At 46.3% G+C, this 20,374-nt stretch overlaps 1 protein-coding gene across 1 annotated transcript in view; it reads right to left on the bottom strand.

The window, feature by feature from the left end:
- LOC129338607 (cytochrome P450 3A21-like) overlaps positions 1 to 20,374 on the bottom strand; it is a 39,856-nt gene that overhangs the window by 3,493 nt on the left and 15,989 nt on the right. Inside the window, exons 5-12 of the mRNA XM_054992971.1 lie at positions 19,680 to 19,793; positions 18,991 to 19,079; positions 17,251 to 17,399; positions 14,663 to 14,790; positions 12,207 to 12,294; positions 10,087 to 10,247; positions 8,824 to 9,050; positions 1,913 to 2,075 (exon numbers count right to left, since the gene is read on the bottom strand). Of these exons, the coding sequence (XP_054848946.1) occupies positions 1,913 to 2,075; positions 8,824 to 9,050; positions 10,087 to 10,247; positions 12,207 to 12,294; positions 14,663 to 14,790; positions 17,251 to 17,399; positions 18,991 to 19,079; positions 19,680 to 19,793 (1,119 nt within the window). The remainder of the gene's footprint in view (positions 1 to 1,912; positions 2,076 to 8,823; positions 9,051 to 10,086; positions 10,248 to 12,206; positions 12,295 to 14,662; positions 14,791 to 17,250; positions 17,400 to 18,990; positions 19,080 to 19,679; positions 19,794 to 20,374) is intronic.

The raw sequence follows: 20,374 nt of genomic DNA, 5'->3' as shown, positions 1-20,374 counted from the left end.
GATGAAATGAAGTTCATTTGACCATCCCTAAATACTTTTAAATTTTTTTGTTGTAACCACCTCTGAGCCTGCTTGCAGGGAGGTGGTGGTGGAGAGTGCCCTCAGGTCATCACCGACTTATGGCTACCTCTGGTGGGGTTTTCATGGCAAAAAACTATCAGAGGTGGTTTGCCATTGCCTGCTTCTGCAACCTTGGTCTTTGTTGGAGGTCTTCCATCCAATTACTAACCAAGGCTGACCCTGCTTAGCTTCTGAGACCTGACGAGATCAGGCTAACCTGAGTGGGCTATAAATTAAATCATCATCATCACCACCATTTGGTGTAGTGGTTAAAAGCATGAGACTCTAATCTAGAGAACCGGGTTTGATTCCTCAGTCCTCCACTTGAAGCCAGCTGGGGGACCTTGGGTCAGTCCTAGCTCTCTCAGCCCCACCCACCTCATAGGGTGTTTTGTTGTGCGGATAATAATAAACTGCTCTGAGGGGGTGTTAAGTTATCCTGAAGGGTGGTATATAAATCAAATGCCATTATTAATATTATTAATCATTTATAACAAACAGCAGCAGCTGTCCAGGGTCTCAGGCAATCCAGCTAATAATTTTAGCTGGCGATATGGGAGGGGTTCAACCTGGTGTTTTCTACATGAAGGCAGATGTTCTACCACGGGGCTGCTCTCTTCCCCTTATCCTACTTACATTCCCTGCTCTGAAGAACTTAAGATCTCTGCTGATTCAAAGACTCCCTCCCTGCCCCCCAGTTTGCCACTAGAGACCAAGGGAAGAAGAGGATCTATCTAGGGAAGTTAGGTCGGGAGCGACATCTTTGCTGCAGATGTGATGGGCAGACTGTTCCTTATCTTTATATAGTGACCACAACCAAGAGAAAAGTTCCTCCTTGTGAGTAAGAGACAACTCATGAGTAAAGGCCTGCTCATCAGGCCAAGGAGCCAGGAAGTGAACATCACTGGGAATGCAGAAGAAGATGCTTGGTGGTTGTCTCTATCCAGAGAAGGACCAGGAGAGAAGAAGGAAGAAGGTGCAAATATCCCTTTGACCGGGGCATTATGGCTTGCCCTCTTCCTCACACAGTCTAGATGCTGGTAAGGGGGTGCCCAAGTTGAGGTCACAGGCAATTAGTTGCACATAAAAAAACCCTCCATGCAGATGTGTGTCCCCGCACAAATCAAAAGGTGTCTCTAGTTGATTCTTTAGGGCCCACACTGAGCAGCACCTTAGAAGATACACTTGAATGTGTGAATCTAATTCTGTATATAGATGTCCCCAATGAAAGGATAATCTGTACTGCATGTGATTGTGCAGGCTTCATCTCCGTTGGGGGGTGAGGGCTAAATGATTGAACAGTGCATACACAGGTTGTGTTTTTCAGGATACACGACACTATGCAGGTCAACATAGGCAGCATTCCCCCTAGAGGTTACGCTTGACACATGCTATCTTCAGCATGGGCCATTCACTGCGTGCAGTGTCTCTGCTGCAGAGAAAAAACATAATTTAATGCTGACTGACTCCGTTGGGGGATGAGGGCTAAATGATTGAACAGTGCATACACGGGTGGTGTCTTTCAGGATACACAACACTATGCATATCAACATATGCAGCATTCCCCCTAGAGGTTACGCTTGCCCCATGCTATTTTTGGCATGGTTCATTCATTACATGCAGAGGTAGAACACTCTAACATATAAATATTAAAAGATTAAAATGATCTAGGCAGAAAATACCAGTCAGTTAAAACCATTGCTATCTCTGGAAACAGCTCTAGCCCAAATTTTCTTGGCTGCTAAGGCGAACAGAGAGACTTTATAAGAAACAAATGCAGAGGGAAAATGCAATTTCATGCTGACTGGCTGTCTTTTGCCTAGATAAGCACAAATGGGTGCAGATTTCTCACCTGTGTTTCTTTGCAGGGCTTGAAGGTGAAATGCTGCATCAGGCTGGCAATAGAGACCTTTATTATAAGGAGGGCAAACCTCATTCCGATGCAATTTCTGGGACCGGCTCCAAAAGGCATGAAGACGTACGGGTTTATTTTGTCTTTCATCTCTGGACTGAACCTGTTTCCAGACAAAAAGAGGAAGGGGCGTGCTTTGTTATTTAGGAAAAGGCTAGTTGATCTGATAATAATATAAGGTACGTACTGTCAAATCTCACAGATTGACTGTATATCAGACACTAGTTCATCATATTATGTGATATCAGAATGGCCAATCAGAGGAGAGAATTATGCGCTATAAGGTGACATATGACATTCCTCAAGGGGGCAAAATAAGCAACTCTCCAGAGCAAGATTGGTGTAGTGGTTAAGGGTGGCAGGACTCTAATCTGGAGAACCGGGTTTGATTCCTCACTCCTCCACTTGAAGCCAGCTGGGTCACTGTCATAGCCCAGTCTGAGAGTGAGGTCTCCTCTGGAGGAGAGGAGCCTCGTGTAGCCAGCCAGGACTCCTCAGGAGAAGAAGAGTTCTGTGTAGCCAGCCCTAGCCCTGACTCAGCAGAAGCCAGCAATCATGAGCAGCAGCTGCTGGCTGATCAAGGCTCACAGCTAGCAGCTGAGACACCAGCACCCTCTAGCCCCAATACCACAGGGGAAGCTCAGCCAGGAACTTCCACAGGGGAGGCTCAGTCAGGGACTGCCAGCACCACAGGGGAAGCCCAGCCAGGGGCTTCCACCCCCCCAGGCTCACCCACACCTAGAGAGCGCTGCAGGCAGCGCCAGAGACTGGAACTGCAGGAGAGACGGCGCAGTGCTCGTCTCCTGAGCCAACGCCAGCTGCTGGAGAGTGATGATGAGTAGCATCAGGATGGAGCCCCAGCAGCTGGCTGAAAATCACGCCTGGCTATAAAAGCCAGTCAGGAGCAACTGCCAGGCGTGGAAGCAACGTGTCAACTACCTGCAACCACTCCCTGGTACCTTGTGTCTTGCTCTTGCCTGCACCTTGATTCGATACCCTCGTGCTCTGACTTACGGACTGGACTTGGCTTGGCTTTTTGGATCCTGGAGGCAACCCTGGCATTAACCTTGTGCTCTGACTACGGACTGGACCTGGCTTGTGACTTTTTAACACCCCTTGGCTTCGTGCTAGTACCTGGACTCCCAGCTTGGGCGGGCCCAGCCCATGACAGATTGCTTCCACCACAAAACTTCCCAGCATGGACACGGCGATGCCCACCCTGGGGAGCCTGGCTCTGCTGCAGGATCAGGTACTGCAATTGACTCAAGCACTGGTGACTTTGCAGCAGCAGATTGCCACCCTACTTGCTGCCCCTGCTGCACTGCCGCCTGCTAAATGCCCAGTGAAGCTTCCTGACAGTTTTGAGGGCGATGTGGAGGAATTCCCAGCATTTCTTGCCCGCTGCCAGCTATATATTGAACTCCGGGCCAGAGACTTTCCCACAGATAAAAGCAAGGTCGGCTTTATCCTCAGCCTGTTAAAGGGGCAGGCGGCAAGATGGGCCACACCCTTGTTACTGGCCAAATCCCCACTGCTAGGGGATTTCCCAAACTTTGTGGCCCACATTTCTGCCGCCTTTGTGAACCCCCTGAAGGCCATCAAAGCAAACCAAAGAATACGTGCCCTCACCCAGGGGAATGGGACTGTGGCCCAATACACCACTGAATTCCAGTTACTGGCCCAGGACCTGGGCTGGAACGAAGCTGCCCTCGCCGACCAGTACCTGGAGGGCCTACCTGAGGAGGTATTGGATGAAGTGGCCCGATCCGAACGACCGAGAGAACTACAAGCGCTCATTCTCCTATGCTTGCGAATCGATGGGCGGCTAGAGAACCGGAGACAAGCCCGTGTGCTAAGCTGTCCTCCGCCCCAGGCCTCACCTGCCAAGGCAGCAGAACTAGCACCCTCGAGCATGCCTTGTACCCATTTGCCTCCTGAGGAGAAGGAGCGGCGTCACACCCACAACCTCTGCTGGTACTGTGGTGGGGTGGGCCACTATGCCAATGACTGCCCTGCAAAAAGGAGGGCCCCAGCTTTAGCTCTGGAGCGGACTCCTGCTAAACAACTTGTTGGAACAGCCAATGCCTCCTGTGACCATCCCGAACCATTCCTGGTGCCTGTAAAGCTGTGCCTGCCTGACGGCCGATGCCTATTTGTGTATGCCATGGTAGATTCAGGGGCATCCCGCTGCTTCATGGATATCAAGTTTGCCGCACAGCACAGGATTCCCTTGCGGGCAAAGAAGACCCCCACCGTAGTGGAGGCCATTGATGGGCGGCCTCTGCGTTCTGGGCCAGTGGTCAAGGAAACCCAGGACCTTCTCTTGCAGATCCAGCATCACCGCGAGCAGCTCTGCTTCGATGTTGTGGGCATCCCCCACTTTCCGCTGGTCCTGGGGCTCTCCTGGCTCTGTTGCCATGATCCGGTTATTCGGTGGGGCCAGCAGGACCTTCGCTTCCGGACACCCTGCCCACATGAAAATAAACACACGGGTCCAATTGCAGCCGCTGCACAAGGGGCCTTTGCACTACCGGAGATATATGCAGATTTTGCAGATGTGTTTGAGGAAAAAGGGGCAGACCAACTCCCCCCGCATCGGCCGTATGACTGTGCTATTGACTTAATCCCCGGCGCCCCCCTGCCAGTGGGACGCCTGTACTCGTTATCAGAGCCTGAGCTGACCGCACTCCGGGACTTCCTCACAACCAATCTGCGTCGAGGATTCATCCGCCCCTCCACCTCGCCCACCTCTGCCCCAGTCCTCTTTGTTAAAAAGAAAAGTGGAGAACTCCGGCTCTGCAATGACTACCGGGCCCTGAACAAAATCTCTGTCCGAGACCGGTATCCACTGCCACTGATCTCCGACCTCCTGGAGCAAGTTAAGGGAGCCCAGATCTACACCAAGCTGGATCTTCGGGGAGCCTACAACCTAGTGCGCATCCGGGAAGGCGATGAGTGGAAAACTGCCTTTAGTACCAGGTATGGACAATACGAGTACATGGTAATGCCCTTTGGCCTGACTAACGCGCCCTCGGTGTTTCAGAGGTTTATGAATGATATCTTTCGTGACCTGCTGGATCAGTTCGTCATCATTTACTTGGATGATATATTAATTTATTCCCGGAACCCGGCTCGACACCCCCAGCACGTGCGCATGGTGCTGCAAAGACTCCGGCAGCATGGCCTGTTTGCCAAGCTGGAAAAATGTGCATTCCACCTGCCTGCTGTAGAATTCCTCGGCCATGTGATCTCGCCCCGGGGTATCCAAATGGACCCAGCTAAGGTCGAAGCGGTACAGACCTGGCAACCCCCCCGCTCACGGAAGGATGTGCAACGATTTCTGGGGTTTGCCAACTACTATCGGCAGTTCATCCCCCAGTTTGCATCCATAGCTGTTCCCCTTACCCGGCTTCTCCGGCCTCGAGAACCCTTCCATTGGACACCGGAAGCCAATGAGGCATTCCAGACCTTGAAGGCACGCTTCATCACACAACCGGTACTCCGATACCCAGATCCCCAGCTACCCTTCGTAGTTGAGGCGGACGCCTCCAGCACTGCCATCGGAGCGGTGCTCTCACAACGTGCAACCTCCTCCAGCGTCCCCCAACCCTGTGCCTACTACTCTCGCCAGCTTACCCCTGCAGAAAGGAACTATACCATCTGGGAGCGGGAGCTGCTGGCAATAAAGGCAGCCTTCGAGGTTTGGCGGCACCATCTGGAGGGGGCTCAACACCCTGTCCGAGTGCTCACTGATCACCGGAACCTGGAACATCTCCAAACCGCCCGCCGCCTCAACCAGAGGCAGATCCGCTGGTCATTGTTCTTCTCCCGCTTTGACTTCAGGATCACGTATGTCCCCAGTTCCCAGAATAAGAAAGCCGATGCTCTGTCCCGGAAACCAGAGTACAACTCATCCTCAGGCTGGGAAGAGCCTCTAACTACTATCCTGGCTCCCGAAACTTTCGCTGCCGCGCAACCCTCCCAGGGGCTGGTTGAGGAGATACTGGCTCAACAGGTACTGGACCCAGTTGCCCAGAAATACCTCCAGAAGGTCCGGGAGCCGCACCAGCTCCAGGCGGATGGCTTCGCAGAGGAAGAGGGGCTACTGACCCATCGAGGCCGAATTTATGTACCACCTGGCCCGCTGCGAACGAAAGTCCTGCAACTGGTCCATGATTCCAGACCCGCTGGGCACTTCGGTCGCCACAAGACAACCCATCTCTTGACCCGTGACTTCTGGTGGCCCCGGGTGCAATCAGATGTGGCCCGGTACGTGGCAGCCTGTGAGACGTGTAGGCGGGCCAAGGATTCCCCTGGCAAACCCTCCGGCCTTCTGCATCCGCTACCCACACCCACCGGGCCATGGAGGACTATTTCCATGGACTTCATTACAGATCTGCCCTGCTCCGAAGGCCATACCTGCATCCTGGTGGTGGTGGACTTATTCACAAAAATGGCCCATTTCATTCCCTGTTCTGGACCCCCCACCGCTCAGGACACTGCACACCTGTACCTTCAGCATGTCTTTCGACTTCACGGGCGACCGGACCATGTAATTTCCGATCGGGGAGTTCAATTCACCTCTAGGTTTTGGCGGGCACTGCACTCCCTTCTTGGCACCCAAGTCCACTTATCCTCAGCACACCATCCCCAGTCCGACGGGCAAACGGAACGCACCAATGCAACCCTGGAGCAGTATCTGAGATGCTATACAAACCATCAACAGGATGACTGGCTAGCCCTACTGCCTTTGGCCGAGTTCGCATATAACAATGCAGTGCACTCCTCCACCCAACAGACCCCCTTTATGGCTAACTATGGCCATCACCCTCGCTTCTTTCCTAGCACCACACCCTCGTCAGGAATCCCAGCTGCGGACGATCGCCTCCAGGAACTTCAATCCATGCATGAGCTGTTGCGGGAGCAACTCCAGCTTGCCAAGGAAAACTACAAGGGAGCTGCGGATCGGAAACGGCAACCTGGTGTTCCCCTGTCCGTAGGTGACCAGGTCTGGTTATCTACCAGCCATATCCGCAGCCAACGGCCCTCCAAAAAGCTGGATGCTCGGTTCCTTGGACCCTTCGTGATCACCGACCAGGTGAACCCCGTAGCCTACCGCCTGCAACTACCACCGACCCTCCCGATCCATCCCGTGTTTCATCGGTCCCTTCTAGTCCCGGCGTCACCCCCAGACCTGCACCATCCCGGGCCACCACCTCCTCCACCTCCGATTACCATTGAGGGGCAAGAAGAATATGAGGTCGCCCAGATCCTGGACTCCCGTCGCCGGCGGGGGCAAGTGCAGTACTTGGTGGACTGGAAGGGGTATGCACCGGAAGACCGCTCATGGGAGCCGGCTGTGAACATTCATGCCCCCCGTCTAGTCCGACAATTCCATCGGGCCTATCCTCAGAAACCGGGGGCGCCCGGGCCACAGAGGAGGGGGGGCCTTGGGAGGGGGGATGGTGTCATAGCCCAGTCTGAGAGTGAGGTCTCCTCTGGAGGAGAGGAGCCTCGTGTAGCCAGCCAGGACTCCTCAGGAGAAGAAGAGTTCTGTGTAGCCAGCCCTAGCCCTGACTCAGCAGAAGCCAGCAATCATGAGCAGCAGCTGCTGGCTGATCAAGGCTCACAGCTAGCAGCTGAGACACCAGCACCCTCTAGCCCCAATACCACAGGGGAAGCTCAGCCAGGAACTTCCACAGGGGAGGCTCAGTCAGGGACTGCCAGCACCACAGGGGAAGCCCAGCCAGGGGCTTCCACCCCCCCAGGCTCACCCACACCTAGAGAGCGCCGCAGGCAGCGCCAGAGACTGGAACTGCAGGAGAGACGGCGCAGTGCTCGTCTCCTGAGCCAACGCCAGCTGCTGGAGAGTGATGATGAGTAGCATCAGGATGGAGCCCCAGCAGCTGGCTGAAAATCACGCCTGGCTATAAAAGCCAGTCAGGAGCAACTGCCAGGCGTGGAAGCAACGTGTCAACTACCTGCAACCACTCCCTGGTACCTTGTGTCTTGCTCTTGCCTGCACCTTGATTCGATACCCTCGTGCTCTGACTTACGGACTGGACTTGGCTTGGCTTTTTGGATCCTGGAGGCAACCCTGGCATTAACCTTGTGCTCTGACTACGGACTGGACCTGGCTTGTGACTTTTTAACACCCCTTGGCTTTGTGCTAGTACCTGGACTCCCAGCTTGGGCGGGCCCAGCCCATGACAGTCACCTTGGGTCAGTCACAGCTTCTAGGGGCTCCCTCAGCCCTACCCACCTCACAGGGTGATTGTTGTGTGGGTAATAACATTCTTTGTAAACTGCTCCAAATGGGCATTAAGTTGTCCTGAATGGTGGTATAAAATCTTACTATTACTATTACTATTACTATTACTATTACTATTACTATTACTATTACTATTACTATTACTATTACTATTACTATTACTATTACTATTACTATTACTATTACTATTTCAGGCTCAGAAACAAATGAGAGCAGAAAGACTTAATCCCCCTGTCCTCACACAGCGCAGTCACAATTTGAATCAAGGCCTGAGACTAAATTTCTAAACATGAGAATCTGTAGAAATGGTCAGGCTAACTTACTCCACAAGGTTGTTGTGTGGACAAAATAGAGGGGAGGAAACATTTAAAAATAAGTACTCATCCTTCAGGAAGAGACCAGTTACTGAAAGAAGAGTATTTAGCTTCATCAGTAGAGGTGGATAACCTGTTACGGTTCATACCATAATCCAAAAGCCCCATATTCTCTTGGACCAAGTACATGGACTGATACAGAACTCGGGCCTCTAGCTGTCCACTGCTGATATCTAGAAATAGGTACAAAGATATTCAATATTTACCTTTCTGGTCTAAATTCTTTGGGTTCAGGCCAATATTCCGGGTCAAAATGCATGACATGTGATGCAACCATCACCACAACTCCCTTTGGAATGGTGAGGCCGTTTATCTCCACGTCTTTCTTGCAGACCCTTTCGAGCCGCCCACCTACTGGATACATCCGGAGGGTTTCGTTCACTGCCATGTCGAGGTATTCCATTTGCATGACTGAATCATAGGTGACTGGAGCCTTTGGGAGAGAATGTTATGAAAAAGTTTTCCATTGTGTATTGTGAAGGAAAGTCAGAGTTTCTTTTACTGTCGTGCTCTTGGAGTCTCAAATCAGGGTCTCTAGCTGCAGGACTGGAGTGTTTTTTCTTTATGCCACCATGCCAGTTGGATTGTTTTCTGCTATACTGCAGCACCAACACTACATGGCCACAGGGTGATATTGCCGTTACCAAAGTAGCATGATGATGTAAAAGTTCAGACTAGGAAGGGAGAGATACAGCTGGATCTAAAACACAACTGGTTTCTCGGGGTCAAATCAGGTGAGAAAAAAATTGTGGCTATTCCTGTGTCTTTTAAAGAGCAACTTGCAGTATTTGCACAGCTGGCAGCCCAGTTTAATCAAGATTCTGTGGAAGTGCAAAATCCAACTGGTGATTTCTTTTGCCGCAGCCATCATCACATTTAAATCAGCTCTAAGGGGGCAGAGAGAGACTGCAGTTGCTATGTGGGGAAGGCAAAACACCCAGCGCACGCACGGAGGTGCCTTTATTACAACAATATCACTTCAATATCTAGTTTCTTTTCGGCCATGGCTTGTAGGGTTTATGGTAGAAGGAAATTCACCAATCCTGATATCTAAATCACCTTGCCTTTACCAGAGCCAGGGCCTTTTCAGTCCTGACTCCAACCTGGAGGAACTCTTTGTCTGAAGAAACCCAGGCACAGCAAGATATACTATCTTTTCGTCGGGCCTGTAAGATGAAGATGTTCCACCAGGCACATGGTTGAGCCTTCCTTCCAGCATCCTGTACAGGGGAGGGTAGTGTAACCCCCTTCCAAGTTTCCATCAGTTAGACTGTGCTGTTCTCTCCACCTCCCACCTACAGAAATGCTATTGGGGCTGGATAAATTGGGGCCGTCATCCAGAATTTTTATTATTGTATGAACTGCATCTTATATATGATTTTAATGTAATTTTCAACCATTGTTACTCCGCGCTGAGCCCGTTTGCGGGAAGAGCGGACTAGAAATCGAATCAATCAACCCTACGATACCTTATTGGGCAGAACTGAGTCAATCTCCTCCTGCAGTTTTTGCTGGGTATCAGGGTGGACAGCCAGTTCATAAGCCAGATAGCCAAGGATGTTGCTGGTAGCCTCGTATCCCGCGAATATAAATATAACCGCTTGCGCCAGAATCTCATTCTCTGTCAAGGCTTTTGGAAGAAAGAAAGGGAATGGTGAAGGCTGGAACTGAAACGTATGCAATGTGTGTGACAACATGAAGATCAGATGGAAAGGCTTTACCTCCTTTCAGATGAGAGAAGCAAGGCTAGAGAATGGAACTGACACTTGAACGGCAAGTGGATCGAGTGGAGAGCAAGTGGAGGGCAAGTGAACAGGGAGGAATACACTTGCCGTTCAAGTGTCATTCATCACTTGTAGTTTGGCCCTGAGACCCTTGAACATGGACTGTCTGCATACAAATAATGGGCTCTGTCTAGCTCTCTAGTACTTTTTAATTCTTCCCTGATTTCAAGAAGCATCAAGCAGAGGTAGGTGGTCTTTGCATCCTAATTTTATTCCTTGCAACAACAGTGCAGAGTAGGCCAGGTGGAGAGAAAGAGAATGACTGGCCCAAGGCCACCCAGCAAGCTTCCTAGCAGAGGCTGGATTTGAACTTAGGTCCTAGTCCAACACTGTAACCATTACAGCAGACTCTTTTTAAACAGCACACCTGCTATCCATGTTCCTATGATCTTTAGTTTTATTTCATAGGCTGTTTCCACACGGTAATGATTCTCCACATGCTTTTCGGTGCCATTGCTGCAATGAAATGCCCACATGCCAATTTCCCTTACACTTTCCTTGCCTCAGCCCCATGCCCTGCATGGCCACAATTTCCCGTCCCCCAGAAATTATGGGACAGTGGCAGTTTAAGCGAAAAAACAGAATTGAATTACAAATATGTGGTGACCTGAAACACTTATTAGGGAAATTTTATAACATTTTACTGCAATACCCTACAGAAATGGAACAAGTTAAAAACTGTTGAAATGGATGAAAAATGTTGGAGAAACCATCCACATTAATCAATGAGAAGATTTATGGACTAAAGATATTAAATTTACAGATTGTCTGTTGTTAAGAGAGAGTTGGTATAAAAAGTTCTTTAGATGGTATAATACATTTCAAAGATATCACAAGAATTAGTAAGGGCTATAGTGGACAGTGCTGGCAATATCTGTGCATAGATGCAATATTTTATCTTATGTGGTGAACATAAGAAAGCACAAAGATATTGGATAAAGAAAGATGAAAGGATGTAGAAGATTCTCAAACTCAGGTTTGTGCTAAACCCCCCAAAATATGTTACTAAACATTTTATTGAATAATGTTACAGGGAGATCTTTTCCAGTCCATGGTGACAGCTGCAAGAGTACTATATGCAGCGAAATGGAAAACAGATTTGTGCCTTGACATGCCAGAGTGGATAGACAAGATGTACGGATATGCATCAATGGCCAAATTAATTTCCTATGTGCACAATAGACCAATAATGGAATTCTGGAAAACATGGAAAGATTGATTACTTAGGTTAAAACCAAGATAAATTAAGGGAATTATGTTACAAAGATAAAACACAGGAGAGATGATTGATTAAAAATCATTGACACTGAAGTTTGGGTATAAGCAGCTAAGGAGAGGGGAAGAGATGTGGCCCTTGAAAGCTTATGCAACAATAAAGTTGGTTAGTCTTAAAGGTGTTACTGGACTCTGTACCATTTTGCTACTACAGACTAACACGGCTAACTCCTCTGATTATATAATCTAATTGTGCTGTTATAAATTATGAAAATTCTTTATATTAGCTTAAATTAAATTCAAATGTAGTGCTTGTATAAGTTTCTATGCATTTTCTGTTGTTATATATATATATATATATATATATATATATATATATATGTATAAAATAAAAAAAAATTAAAAAAATTATTTTAAAAAGATTATGGGGCAGCATTGTATGGATGCTTTAAAAAATCTACTCCATTACAGACACCAAACTGGACCAATCCCTCCAAGTGGACACCTCTGTATTTTCCCAGGTAAATATTCTCTGGCAACAAAAATAGACTTCTCTCATCTCTCCCAAGTGAGGAAGATTTGCAAATTACCTTTATCAACGTGATCCATCCCGTTGCTTTTGTTTGTGTTGTTTGATTTTTGGGACTCTATCATCAATTGCAAAAAATCCACTCTGCCCTGGGAATGCAATCAACAGAATAGAAATAAGCAGAGAATATTGGACATCCTTGCTTTTGGGGAAGAGGCAGAAACCCCAAACAATACTTGCTTAGATGTGTTTCTGTTCATTCTAGTGGAATCTACTTTGGAGGAAGAAGCAGAGCTAAAGATGCCACTGAATAAAATCTTTATACCCAGCTGCAGGCCGTGACCTGGATACCCAGGTAAGTCTGATCTCGTCATATCTCGGTCTTGGTTAGTCATTGGATGGGACACCTCCAACAAAGATCAGGATGGAAGAGGCAGGCAATGGCAAACCATTTCTGTTAGCCTCTTGGCATGAAAACCTTGCCAGGGGTTGCCTTAAGTCAGCTATGACTTGAGGGCACTCCACCACACCTGGCTGCAGATCATAGAATCATAGATTCATATAGTTGGAAGGGACCTCCAGGATCATCTATTCCAACCCCCTGCACAAATACCTCCTCACCACACACAAACCCAGTGACCACTGTTCCATTCCCATAAAATGGCAAAACACTGTCAAGATCCATAGCTGAAATGGCCTGGGGAAAATTGCTACCTGACCCCAGGTAGGGGGTCAGGTAGCAATGGTGATCGGCATTAACCTGGGTGTGTAGGAAGGGGCCATAAGAACTAAGCACTGATGTAATCCATTCTGCCCTCCCCGTCATGATCTGCCCAGATTCACAGAATCAGCATTGCTGTCAGATGGCCATCTAGCCTCTGCTTAAAAACTTCCAAAGAAGGAGAGCCTACTACCTCCCGAGGAAGCCTGTTCCACTGAGGGCCGCTCTGACTGTCAGGAAGTTCTTCCTAATGTTTAGCAGAAAACTCTTTTGATTTAATTTCAACCTGTTGGTTCTGGTCTGACCTTCTGAGCCAGTGGAAAACAACTCTGCGCCATCCTCTATATGACAGCCCTTCAAGTACTTGAAGATGGTTATCATATCACCTCTCAATTGTCTTCTCTTCAAGCTAAACATACCCAGCTCCTTGAACCTTCCCTCATAGGACTCGGTCTCCAGACCCCTTACCATGTTCCTTGCCCTCCTTTGGACATGTTCCAACTTATCTATATCCTCCTTAAATTGTGGTGCCCAAAACTGAACACAGTATTCTAGGTGATGTTGAACCAGAGCAGAGTAGAGTGATACCATCACTTTGCGTGATCTAGACACTATGCTTCTGTTGATACAGCCCAGAATCACAGCTACAAACGTGTTGAAACAGTTTTGGTCAGTCCAGTGTGGGACAAGGGTGGAACCATGATCTAGGAACTTCTATCAATATTGTGAGTAGAGGTAATGTAGTACAATATGAAGACAATATTTAAGTCTAGAAGGCCTCTTCACCTGTGCAGAATGACTGATTTATGATTTATCACTGTATGAATTATTGATACCCTATCAATACTTTCAAAGTGGCATGTGTAGGGGTTTTTGGGAGATATCCTATCAAAGCAGTAACCAGTCCAGATCAGGTTTTTTTTCTGTTATCTGTGCTCTTACTATTTGGGGACAGGAGTTGTTACCACCTAATTTTTTTAATTATTTTTTTTTAAAAAATACATTAAATTATGTTTTTTCTGCAAACATGGAATCCGCCTAAATGGTAGCTGTGAGCTGGTCCCTTTGTTCCATTTTTCTTATCTATACGAGGATTGGCTCTTTCTTGCTTACTCATTTATACCCTGCAGTGGAAACCTAAAGTAGCTTACATAATTCTCCTATCCTCCATTTTATCCTCACACTAACCCTGTGAGGTAGGTTAGGCTGAGTATGTGGCCGTTTTCACACAGCCACGTGTCCAAAAGATCCCACAAAACTCAAGGCATAAAAGAATCTTCCTAGCGCGATTTTCTGGAACAATCCCGTTTAATGGCCCTTTTCCTGCCGTCATTGGGCCATTAAAGGGAACTGTGCTGGGAGATTGTGCTAGGAAGACGCTTCATGCTGTGAGTTTGCACGATCTCCCAGGGAGCGTGTGAAAACGGCCTGTGTGTCTGGCTCAAGATCACCTGGCAAGCTTCCATGGCAGAGTGAGGATCTGAACCCGAGTCTCCCAGATTCTAGTCTGACAATCTAAACACTACACTACACTGGCTCCCTTGGCTATTACGTATAGGTATTAATAGACTCCCAAGTGCAGGGGACAAGTTCTTTCTCCCCTCTTCCTTCCTTCCTTCCTGCCTCTATAATCTCCAGTCAAGTATTTCATAAGCAAAGATAAATTCGGAGTACACGGAGCAAAAGGTTTGAGATTTAGTCAAATCTACATTGTTTTGTACAGTCAGTTATTCTGTGTTTAGATCTTCATCCCAAAGTTTTCATCAGTGTTAACTCAAGAGAAGGCTTGCTCTTACCACTTCTTTCCCTTTGTCTCGATTCGCCTTGATTTTGGCAATAGATCTTGCAAAGAACTCCACGGCATCAGTAGGGAAGAAGCTAATGTTCATCATCTTCAAAAGAGGTTGTACGAATGGGAATACAACTAGGAGAGAGGGAGGAAAGTTGCATCATAAGAAGGGCACAATATATTTTGTGTATATGTACACAAAACTAAGGTGGGATTCTTTAATTTGTTTTTGTTTTTAATTCTGTGTGTTGTTTCTACCTTGTTGATGAAATGTTACACTGTTTGCATTTTGTTGTTGCTTTGTCTAATGAGATGAGGTGAGATATAAATGTTTTAAGTAAACACAGTAAGGGGGAAATCATATGATTTAGCCTTCCTGGAGTTCCTTTTATGTGTAGAACACATAATTCTCTAGCTTGTTACAGAATATTCCAGAAGAGTTAAACATCAGAATTTGACTACAGGCACTGTAACCAAAAGTTCTGCCCCAGGTTGCAAGTAATAATAACGTTCAATTTATATATCACTTCTTAGGACAACTTAACACCCACTTAGAGCGGTTTACAAAGTATGTTATTATTATCCCCAGATGGATAATAATAGATGGAATCTCATTGTTCAGAGGTAGTTGATGCTGGTGCCTGACAACAGGGGGACGTGTTGAATTGTTCATGGGCTTCTTGGGGGTGCCTGGCTGGTTGCTTTTGGAAACAGAATGCAAGTCTACAGGTGAACCCTTTGGTCTGACCAAACCAGACAATTCATATATTCATTGCTTATTAGAACCTCTTATCTATTGAGCGCTTAGGGCTGTGGCTGTTCATTTAGACTTTCTGGTTTTGTCATTGTGTTGCTGTGTTGGGGCTTTTTAAACAATGCTATTTAGCTTCAGGAATAAATGGCCATTGGGACTGCAGTTGCCGAGATCATACCTTGCGGCCATGCTGCTTGCAAGATGTGGCCCATGTAGGATTAACTGGGCTGTGGCCGACCTGGTTTTTCTCAAGAATTTATTTCCACTCTGCTTGGCAAACATGGCTACCCTATGACATCATCCAAGTTCCTGCACCGGAGATTAACCCTTACTCCTCCGGTTAGAAACCAGTAGAGGAGGAATAATTTAGAAGCATGGATGTTTCACAAAAAAAGCGGGACACTGACCAGCCTAGCATGAGAAGGGTCCTTTTCTAATTTGGTGGCAGGGTAATGAGATGTAAGCTGTGTGAGTGCAGAGCTGTGTCTGATACCTGTTAATGGCAGGTGATGTTATTAGTTTAAAACTCCAGGCGTTCACTGTGTGGCTTCCTGATGTCATCTATTTTGGACAGTGTTAGACTTGGTGGCAGTTACCAGGTGAAAGGAAAGCTCACTGGCTGCAGTTTGCAAATAGAGATTTTGGCCATTTCCACATGTCTTACCTATCGCCGGAACATTGCGTGAAACACCTAGAAGACAGCGTCTTCTTGCACAAAATCGCTCCAGGAAGACGCAATTTCATGCAAAACTCCCAGATAGCAGCGTCTTTCTGGCATGATTTTGTGCAAGAGGATGCTGTCTTCTGGGTGTTTTGTGTGATGTTCCAGCAGCAAGTAAGACGTGTGGAAATGGCCTTTATTTTAGCTGTATCTGAAGAAGTGAGCTGTAACTCATGAAAGCTCATATCCTACCACAAATTTTCTTCAGCTATCCGAATTTTCTTCAATTTTTCTTCAGACATAAACATAAATGGCAAAAAGAATGTCCCTCATTGGCTCTTGCAGAGGGATGGATGGACATCAGCAGAATCTAACTCTTCAGTTTTGACAATACGTTATTAAATGTTTAAATAAGTCTCCAGGTGTCAGCTAACACCAAAATCTTTATCATATACTGCTTCACAGCTGAGCCCAGCTTGTAGGAAAAATTGTGGATTGGAGAGATCTTATAATCATTGTTGGTTGGCTTGTCCAGTGTTGGCACCCTTTTGGCAAGCCATTTTGATGACAGTTAAGATAATAACCAGTGTAACATTGAAATTTAATCTGGATTGTCTCTTATTAGGAGCAAATTGGGATGTAGACGAACCCCAATGGACAATGTCTATTATAGTGACTCTCTTAGCGGCAGCCAAAATTTCCATAGCCATTTGCTGGATAGCCTCTACTGCCCCGACTTTACAGATGTGGCACACACAACTATGAGATCAGTATGCCCTAGCATGACTTTTAATTTGAACCAGATGACCTCAACTAAAGCCCTCTCTAATTTCAAGAAAATTTGGTCGCCAATTTTAACTTATCTTTCTGATAGTTATATTTAGTTATGTTTAGTATATGTTTAGTATATTTTGTTACACACTATATAATTAATTGATGCATTCCCGATTTATAGCCATCATTCCTGTGTTTTTTTTTAATTTTAATAAGATCTGTATGAATGTATCGGTTTTTAAAGAAGTATTATATATTAAAAAAAAATCTTCAGACACCTGGAGAAGTGAGCTGTGACTCAGGAAAGCTCATACCCAACCACAAATTTTGTTAGTTGCATAGGTGCTACTGAACTCTTGCGTTTTTTCTACTGCTACAGATTTCATTGTTTGTTGAGGCAACTTACACATCAAAAGGAAGAGCGAGGAAAACAAATCAAATCTCACGAGCTTCTGCGCCTCCTTGACAAAGGGGTCTTTGGGATTGTTCATGGAGTCTGTGGTCACGCCGAATGAGGTGCCAGTAACGACATCCATGCTGTAAGCTCCAAACAGGCTGAAGAGGTGGAAAATGGAACAGGAGGAGAGGAAATTACAAAATAGGTCAATTTGTTTTACGGAGGTTGGCTTATTTTAAGGAAGCTTTTTAAAAAAAATCCCAGGCCCCAACTTGTTTTAGTGGGCTCTTCAGATTCTGACACCAAGCTGAAGCAGGTTGTCTAGGAAGTTTCATAACCCCTTGCTTCATCCTGTCAGAGATCTGTGGTGGGAACGCTCTAATTTTGCAAAGAAAAGGCTAAATTCCTAGTCTCCAACCAGGGAGGTCAGCTCAGTCCTCTCAAAGCTCGATGGCAGTTTGCTTACAGCATGGGGAGGGATGTCCCAGCAGTGATGGCAAGAGAGGTGATGGTAGGTTATTATTTGGTGGTTTCAACATGTGTCCAAGCATGCTACCCCTTTAATTTCTTGGCTTTAAGGGGCAATTAGCACTGGCCATTCTTAAGAAAGGCCACCGAGAGTTCTTCACGGGCCTGCACATCACAAATCTGAACTGGATTGGACTCATTACTTGCTACTGAAGCTTGAACTACATTTAACAATAGCAGATCTTTGTGATTAAGAGTGGAGCTACACGAGATGCACGGACACATGTTGGGTTCTGCAAGTATTCCTGGGAAATGTAGTCTTTAGAAAAAAAAAACCCAAACACTCGATCTGATTCTCAGCTAGGGAGAATCACAACTGGAAGAGTTTCTCTCACACACACACTGGCCAATTCCACACGGCTTACCTGAAGCCGGGACGTTGCGGAACATTGCAGATCATGCCAGAAAAATTGCGGAAGATCGTGTTTTCTCATGCGAGTTTTGCTCAATGTCATGCAAAACTCACGCAAGGAAATGCGATCTCCCACATTTTTTTCTGGCATGATCCGCAACGTCACGGCTTCAGGTATGCCATGTGGAACTGTCCACTGTCTCTTTTTGTCTCTTTCAAAAATTCTCCAGGAGCTCAAGAAGGGGGTGGGGGAAAACAACAATGTAACAGGAGGCAAGAAAAAAGCTGAGATGCTTTGTGAGCGAGAGAGAAACCCAGTCCTTCCCATTCTTCTTCTCCCAGCAGGAAATCGCAGTGTGGATTTTCTCTCTCTCTTGGCTTTTTTTCCTGCCTCATGTTACATCCCCTCGCCCCGTCTCCAAGCATCTGAAGGAAAACCAAGCCAAGCAGATTTTTGAAAGAGAGAATGTTTTCATTTGAGCAGCTGTTCTTCTTAAGAAAATCCACTTGGCTTGGTTTTCCTCCAGGAGCTTGGGGGGGCGGGGGGGGAATAAGACTACCTCTCCCAGGGAAGATTGCAGGACCCAACACATGCTCTTCACGTGTAATCCATTATGTGTGGTTCAGTTCTAAATCTAGCTCTACTTCAATTACATTAAAAGCAGAGAGGGGTCTAGTTTAACAAGTAAAAGGAATATGAGGGTAAAGAGTCAAAGTCCTCTTAACTCCTTCTATTTCTGACTATTTCTCCTGGTAGATCCATCCATCATCTTGAAGAGTACACACTTATCCCCTCCCCCAAAGCAGCCTCTGTTTCCTCTGATGATGGACGAGTCTCCTGACTAGCTTGCATCAGGTAGTTTACTCACTCTTTAATGTCCAGTGGTTCTTCTCTCTCCACTTTTCCTTGAATATTTTTCATTAGGATTTTTGCATGGTTCAAAATGATGGGAAACATCTGAGTTTGGAGGCAAGAGGGGGAAGAAATTACAAAACAAAGTGAAGATATTGATTTATATACTTTTATACTCAAGGTGCCTTATAAAGCTACAGTGCATCATAAAATACATGAGAAGACAGAAGGAGGTTTCAAAAACTTGTTTAAAACTTTTAAAAATATAGTTAATTTGTTTAAAATGAAGTTAACTGCATTTATGGCTATACTAACACAATCTGTGATAGAATGAAAATTGTAAAGCTAATGAAAACTGGCATACAAAACAGAAACCATCACCTGATGTTAAACATGTCTTTATTTTTTTTCTAGTTTATCTTTCATGTAAGCGTACTGAGACACTGCTCCCTGAATCAGTCATATTTTTAAGATGAGAACTTTAAAAAATGAAAAAGAGTATCACTGCTTGAGATTCTTGGAGGATATTAATGTGGGTATTCAGATAATTTATAACATCTTCAATGAGCGAGAAGGGTTACATACTATTTCTTGGTATGCTTTTAATAGATATGCTACTCCTTGAGTCAGAGTTTAGGCTGGGATTTTTAAAGAGTATCAGATTGTCTTGGAGGGTTTTATTGCAAGTGATCTTTTGGGTCTTACATCTTTCAGCTTTCCACTGGTGAAGGTTGGCGAGAGCACGGTCCGAATCCTCTTCCATTGCTCATCTTTTGCTATTGAAACAGCATCTACCAGTTTACCCGTTGGACCAAAATCCTGAATGGGAGATCAAAAAGAGAGTGACCATTTCTTTGATTATGTAGTCACAGTATGGTAATGGATTTCTCTAGATGTATTTTCAAAGGCTTTCACGGCCGGAGAACGATGGAAACGGAGAAATGATGGATACAGCCCAGAAAATCCACAACAACCATCGATTTCTCTCGAGATGGATATGACAAAGATTCAAGAGCAATGAACAGAATCCAGAGATCAGTGCTTCTCTAGATTCTTTTACCTTCCAGCAAGAATCCACCCACATCCCACGCTAATTTAATCAACTTGGGTTTGTAGGAGCAGAAGTCAATATGCAGAAGTGTGAGAAATGTATGTAACCATATAGGGAAGGGTCTGCCGCTCAGTAGTAGAACTTCTGATGGGCACACAGTAGGTCCTAGGTTCAATCCCCAGCGTGTCTGTTAAAACCATCAGATAGTATGTGATGTGGAAGAATTTCACCTGAGACCCTGGGAAACCAGGGCACAGTATCTTATTCCAGGACACCAAAATACTGGACAACACTTCCAACTACTTTGTCAGACTGCACAGGGAAGCCATTGAAATTCACAAGCATAAGC

Source organism: Eublepharis macularius, chromosome 12, assembly GCF_028583425.1.
Source record: "Eublepharis macularius isolate TG4126 chromosome 12, MPM_Emac_v1.0, whole genome shotgun sequence".
NCBI classification, from domain to species: Eukaryota; Metazoa; Chordata; class Lepidosauria; order Squamata; family Eublepharidae; genus Eublepharis; species Eublepharis macularius.
Note: the sequence above shows the minus strand (reverse complement) of the source record. Positions and strands in the feature narration are given on the sequence as shown.